This window comes from Pteropus vampyrus, unplaced genomic scaffold (assembly GCF_000151845.1).
Source record: "Pteropus vampyrus isolate Shadow unplaced genomic scaffold, Pvam_2.0 Scaffold277, whole genome shotgun sequence".
Taxonomy (NCBI): Eukaryota; Metazoa; Chordata; class Mammalia; order Chiroptera; family Pteropodidae; genus Pteropus; species Pteropus vampyrus.
In genome coordinates this window covers 412,781-418,347 of record NW_011889058.1, presented here as the reverse complement: position 1 = coordinate 418,347, position 5,567 = coordinate 412,781, and the positions used below count along the sequence as shown (strand labels likewise).

Genomic DNA, 5,567 nt, shown 5'->3' with positions numbered 1-5,567 from the left:
TCCTCTGCTCCCGGGACCGTCCTGGGCAGCTCTGTGCTCGCGAGGGCTCCGTGGTGCCCTGTACGCGTGGGGCAGATTGTGCTCCCGGAGCTGGGCAGCTGCCGCTGGACTTGTGGGGCCGCGGGCCCAAAGAACGAGGAGACGAGACTTGAATGCACGCAGCCTGTGTGAGATCAGAGGGTGGTGGCGAGAGCCACGTTGTCACTACATTGTCCCCGCCCCCGCCACACTGCCACTGCCCCCGCTGGGCCTCCATGTGGCACCCTGGGCCGGAGTCGCTGTGGACGGGAGGTGCTGGGGAGCTGCCGGACGCCACCTGTGGACTACACTGGCCCCTTCGGGTCCTGGGGCCGCTCCCTGTGCTGGCCGCTGTGGCCCACGGGGGCATGTGGGCGCTGGGTCAGCACGTGCCCATGCCCACTGGCTGCGCGCCCACCTCTGGACGTGCCACTGACTCTTGGCACCCACAGGTCAGAAGCTCTTCAGCTGCCACGTCTGCAGCAACGCCTTCTCCACGAAGGGGAGCCTGAAGGTCCACATGCGCCTACACACGGGGGCCAAGCCGTTCAAGTGTCCCCACTGTGAGTTGCGTTTCCGGACGTCGGGGCGGAGGAAGACCCACATGCAGTTTCACTACAAACCGGACCCCAAGAAAGCCAGGAAGCCCGTGAGCCGCAGCCCGCCCGAGGCCGTGCAGCCGGCCGGCCTCCTCAGCCCGACGCCCAGCGACTCGAACGTGTTCATCGTGAACAACTCGGTGCTGACCGGCCAGTTCGATCAGGGTTTGCTCCCTCAGGGGCTGGTGAGCCAGACCGTGCTCCCCGCCTCCGTGTCAGGTGAGCCGAGTGTCCCGAGGGGAGGGGCAGGCCTGCTGGACAGTCCACGTCGTCCCTGTGGCCACTGCTCTGGCTGCTTCCGGCCCGGGGCGTGGTAGTTGTTTTAAACCTCGGCCCAATTAGTGTAATCTCTTTGAGCCTAGTGTTCTGTTACGTTTAAGGTGGGTAATATTCGTTTAACAGGGTTTGTTTAGTGAGGATTAAATTAGACGAGGGGGGTGTGTGATATATTAACGTTTATCAATCGGATCAGATCAATAGACGTGTACAGAACTCGTGTGTTTAAGAATCCCCGCATAAGTGAGTTTTTTTTTGAAGTTTTTCTGGCGTCCGCTCATTCCTGTTTGCGTCCCGTGCAGCTGGTGGCGACTGGACAGTGTCTCTGACGGAGGGGAGCCTGGCCGCCCTGGAAGGCATCCAGTTACAGCTGGCCGCCAACCTGGTTGGGCCTAACGTGCAGATTTCTGGCATCGACGCGTCCAGCATCAACAACATCACCCTGCAGGTGGGACGCTGGCCGTGCTCGCCGTGGTCGGGTCACGCGTTCCTGTGGCAGTCCCCTCACGCGTGTCCCTGTCACTTCCAGATCGACCCAGGCGTGCTGCAGCAGACGCTCCAGCAGACCAGCCTGGTCGCTCAGCCGCTGTCCGGGGAGCCGGGCCTGGCCCCGCAGAGCAGCCCCCTGCACACACCAGACACCGCGGTCCCGGCCAGTGTCGTCATCCAGCCCATCGCAGGCCTGTCCCTGCAGCCCACGGCGACGTCTGCCAACCTGACCATCGGCCCGCTGTCTGAGCAGGACTCCGTTCTGGCCGCTGGCGGCAGCGGTGAGGGCCACGTCCTTGGGCGGTTCCGACAGCTGGGGCTCAGCGTCGTGCTTGTAGTTGTGTGTTTGAGTTTAGGACCCCGCGATGCCGTTTTCTCTCTATAAAGCTCACCACACAGACGTCCTAAGGATAAAGTGACGTTGAGTCACGGAGATGGCAGCATTCGTGGGACTTTGTCCCGCTGGCCTCCTCGTTCACCGGCAGGCCTCCTTATCTAGGCGGAGGAGTTAGAGATGACCGATACTCTATTTTCAGTGTTTCTCTTTTTGAAATAATAGTTTCACCAAAATACTTTTAACGTAGAAAGGAGAAAATGGTTGTTTTTTTAAGCCCAGCTTTTGTTGTTTTGTCGTGATGACCAGGGACTCAAGACCTTTCTCAGGTGATGACGTCGCAAGGCTTGGTGTCCACCTCCACTGGCCCCCACGAGATCACTGTGACCATCAACAATTCAAGCCTGAGCCAGGTCTTGGCGCAAGCGGCCGGGCCCACCGCGTCACCCTCGGGGTCCCCGCAGGAGATCACCCTGACCATCTCCGGTGAGTCGCTTGTGGTCTCGCGGCCTCGCACCTGCACTTGCGTGTGTCTCACTCGTCCTTTGTGCACGCTGAGCGCTGCGTGAAGCTGGTGCCCTGTCATTCAGGTGACAACTTGGGGGTGGTGAAAATAACGTGGCTGAGCAAACCCCGTACTAAAGTTAAAAGTGGCAGTCCCTCACGTCACTTCCCCTTTGAGTCAGCAGTTTTTCACACAGATTTTCGTTCGGCAAAGAGCGGAAAACCATAGCTTCACAGCTCTTTCTCGTGCTGCGTCAAGTGCCTGAATAGTGAGTCAGAGCGGAACTCTGAAGAAGCACGTAAAAATACGTTATAGCTTGGGAAGTGTGAGCAGGTGCATGCTTTCAGTTAGGGAAGTGGATGTTGTCATTTTCTTTTTTTTTCTAAAACGACCTTTAAACATGGAATAGCGTGATCTGTTTAACACACGTGCCAGTACGTAAGTGAACACGTTGCTTTCAGACATCACAGTATTAATTTTCATGTAGGTCAAGACCTCATCCAACACAGCTCTAATGGAAGCAGCGAGCTGAACGGGAGCATAAGGCTGTCGGCACCTGCGATCGGCAGCCAGTCTGCAGATGCCGCCTTAGCGCTAAGCAGCGGTCAGCTTCTCTCGCAGAGCGCAGCGCTGAACGCTTCAGGTAAGCCGCCGACCAGCCCGCCGGGGGAGACATCATGAGACACCGAAAGGTCTGTGCGCCCGGCCGGTGGGGTGAAGGAAGCCCTCTGTCCACTGACAGATGCCACTGCCTGATCTGTCCCAGGGGCTGCGATTCCATAGCAGTTGGTAGTGGCTTACATAGGACTCTAGGCTACAGAACCCTTTCTAAAGTTATCAGTCAATCGGTAGTCCTACCTTTTTGAGAGGAAAGGTGAGTAATCCCATGTAAATGTAGAAGGCTCTGTGTATTTATGCAAGCTAGCATTTTGGTGACTCCACGACAAAGCTGGCTCTTCTTGCCAACCGGAAGCTTCTGTGCCCTGCACTGTGGATTTTCTGGCACCAGCCGACAGTAGGATGACAAACTAGAAAGCATCTTTTTGAGGTTTTGAAATTACAGACTTTTATGAAAAATAGAAAGAAATGAACACAAAGTAAAAGCGAACAAGCCTGTGAGTCCGAGCGGCTTTGTGGGTGACTGGGACAGTCTGGGTGCCGGCCAGCCCTGTCTTCCTTACTTCGTAGGGATGTCAGGAATTTCTTAGTTCTCTTATTTTCCACCTTTGTGTATTATTTTTTTTGAGAAAAACTTAGGCAGAGTTGCACCCACAGCTGGGTTTGTTCGTGCTCAGCTGAAATGCGTTCTCACCTAGTCGTTCACTCATGCATAAGAGACCGTTGCATGTGCTACGTGGTCAGAACCGTGCCAGGTCCGAGCTGTCGTGGTGTGCGGAGCAGGCCCGGGCCCCTCGCATGTGGGGCCCAGAAACTGCCAGCACCGATGTGCACTGAAGTGTGAAGTCTCGGGGTGGCACAGAGGGGGACAGTGGTGCCTGGGTCATGGGATTTGACCCAGCGGGACGTGCGGGTGATGCCCAGGCCTGTGGGGAGCGCTTGCCCCGCGAGGGGCATGGTGCTGCGGGGCCGGGGGCCTGGGCTGAGGCCAGGCGGCAGGGCGGGCTGGAAACACGAGGGAGGCACGGGCCTCTCAGGACCTTAGAGGAACGTCGTCCCCTCCTTCACCTGTGGAGGGGTGGACAAAGGCTCGTGTGGTTGGGAGCCGAGTCTGAGTGGCAGGTCGGCAGGCCCCACCCCGGACCTCTGCCCCCGGGCCGAGCGCTCGGTCTTCCTCTTCCTCCCTCGTCCGTTCCCGCATGTCGAGCTCTGGCCTCGGAAAAGGTATCGCACACCTTGGTTCTTTTCCTTATTAATTTGAAGCGAGAGACTTTTTTTGTTTTTCAGTTAAGGGGAATTTTGTTTTACATTTTCATGGGCTTTGGCTTTGGTTTTAATTTAGTCTGCGGTGACTAAGACATCAGAAATGTGTCATGTACGATTAAAGTCACAGAGCAGACTCTTTCTACAAACTTCTTGTGAGAGGTCATCCCCTGTGTCTTTCTGCCAAGGACGAGATGGTGTGTCCAGCTGCGACCCCCGACTCCTGCCGAGCGCCCTCTCCACCGTGTGTGTCCCGGGAGCTCTTGTCTGAGCTTCCCTCGGCATCTGCAGCAGTGGCAGTGGCCGTAGGGTCACAGGTTTCATTTCCTGTCACTGCTTTTTCTCTAATTATACTCGTGAAGCGGCGTATGTTTAAGTACAAAGATATTTAGAATCTGAAAGCCAGGAGCGTGGGATCAGAGGTTCTGTGATGTCCTCGACGCAGCTCAGAGGCGCGGGCAGCGTAAACGCCAGCTGCGGCAGGCGCCTCCTTCCTGCAGCCGTGTTCCGGGTGTGGCTCCGGGTTGGACTCAGCCAGCCTCCCCGCCCGCCTCTCATTTCGCCTGTTTGCAGAGCTTAACGTGGCCGCCGGGGGCCTCTCCACCACGCCGATGTCTCCGTCTGCAGTCTCCGCTCAGAACCTGCTCATGTCCTCGTCAGGTGTGGGGGGCGAGGCCAGCGTCACCCTGACTCTGGCGGACACCCAGGGCTTGCTCTCGGGAGCGCTGGACACGGTCACACTCAACATCGCTTCTCAGGTAGGTGCAGTCACACACTCTGTCCTGCGGTGATCTGGAAACTAGTGATGCCCCCCCAAAAGGGAATTCTGAACATTTTCTTTCAAAATTGGAGGTTTTTTCTGATTCGAAAGTGTCGCATGTTAAATGTGGAAGGGGGAAAACAGGAAAATCTCAGGTGGAACAGACGGAACCGAGGTCAGCAGGCCCGGGCGTGTGCGCCCTCCCAGACCCTGTGTGCGCACGCGCTGGGCTGTCTCCAGCTTTTACAGGGAGGCGCTCACGTGTGTGTCATGCACAGTGAGCGTCCCCCTCGCATCCTTCTGTGACGATCCCCACGAGGGATAGTGGTGCCCGAGGTCAACTCTGTCTCACATATCTTAGCTTTGGGTTGGAATTGACACGTTCATGAGCCAATACAGGTTCTCGTGGCCCACGGTTGTATTTGTCTTTGATTAATAAAATGAGGAAATGCAAATTTATCCATTTCGATTGAGGTCATTTTTCAAAATCGGGCGGTGTGATGAGTGGTGGCTGAGGCCAGCCCCAGACGCGTGAGACGTGCAGAGGTGGCTGGCATTCGAAAGAGCAGATTCATCTTGCTTCCTCGTGTTAGCGGGCTTGTGACCATGAGGTTTTATCAGGATATGTGGAAACTTTTCAGTCTGTCCTATGTTTGGGCAAAAAAATGAGTTATATAGTGACACCTAAAATACGTCACTTTTTGA

General features: G+C 56.3%; 1 protein-coding gene across 1 annotated transcript in view; it reads left to right on the top strand.

Moving 5' to 3' along the window:
• ZNF236 (zinc finger protein 236) overlaps window positions 1-5,567 on the top strand; it is an 89,152-nt gene that overhangs the window by 74,994 nt on the left and 8,591 nt on the right. Inside the window, exons 20-26 of the mRNA XM_023520814.1 lie at window positions 276-388; window positions 471-836; window positions 1,196-1,341; window positions 1,423-1,663; window positions 2,026-2,202; window positions 2,709-2,864; window positions 4,676-4,860. Of these exons, the coding sequence (XP_023376582.1) occupies window positions 276-388; window positions 471-836; window positions 1,196-1,341; window positions 1,423-1,663; window positions 2,026-2,202; window positions 2,709-2,864; window positions 4,676-4,860 (1,384 nt within the window). The remainder of the gene's footprint in view (window positions 1-275; window positions 389-470; window positions 837-1,195; window positions 1,342-1,422; window positions 1,664-2,025; window positions 2,203-2,708; window positions 2,865-4,675; window positions 4,861-5,567) is intronic.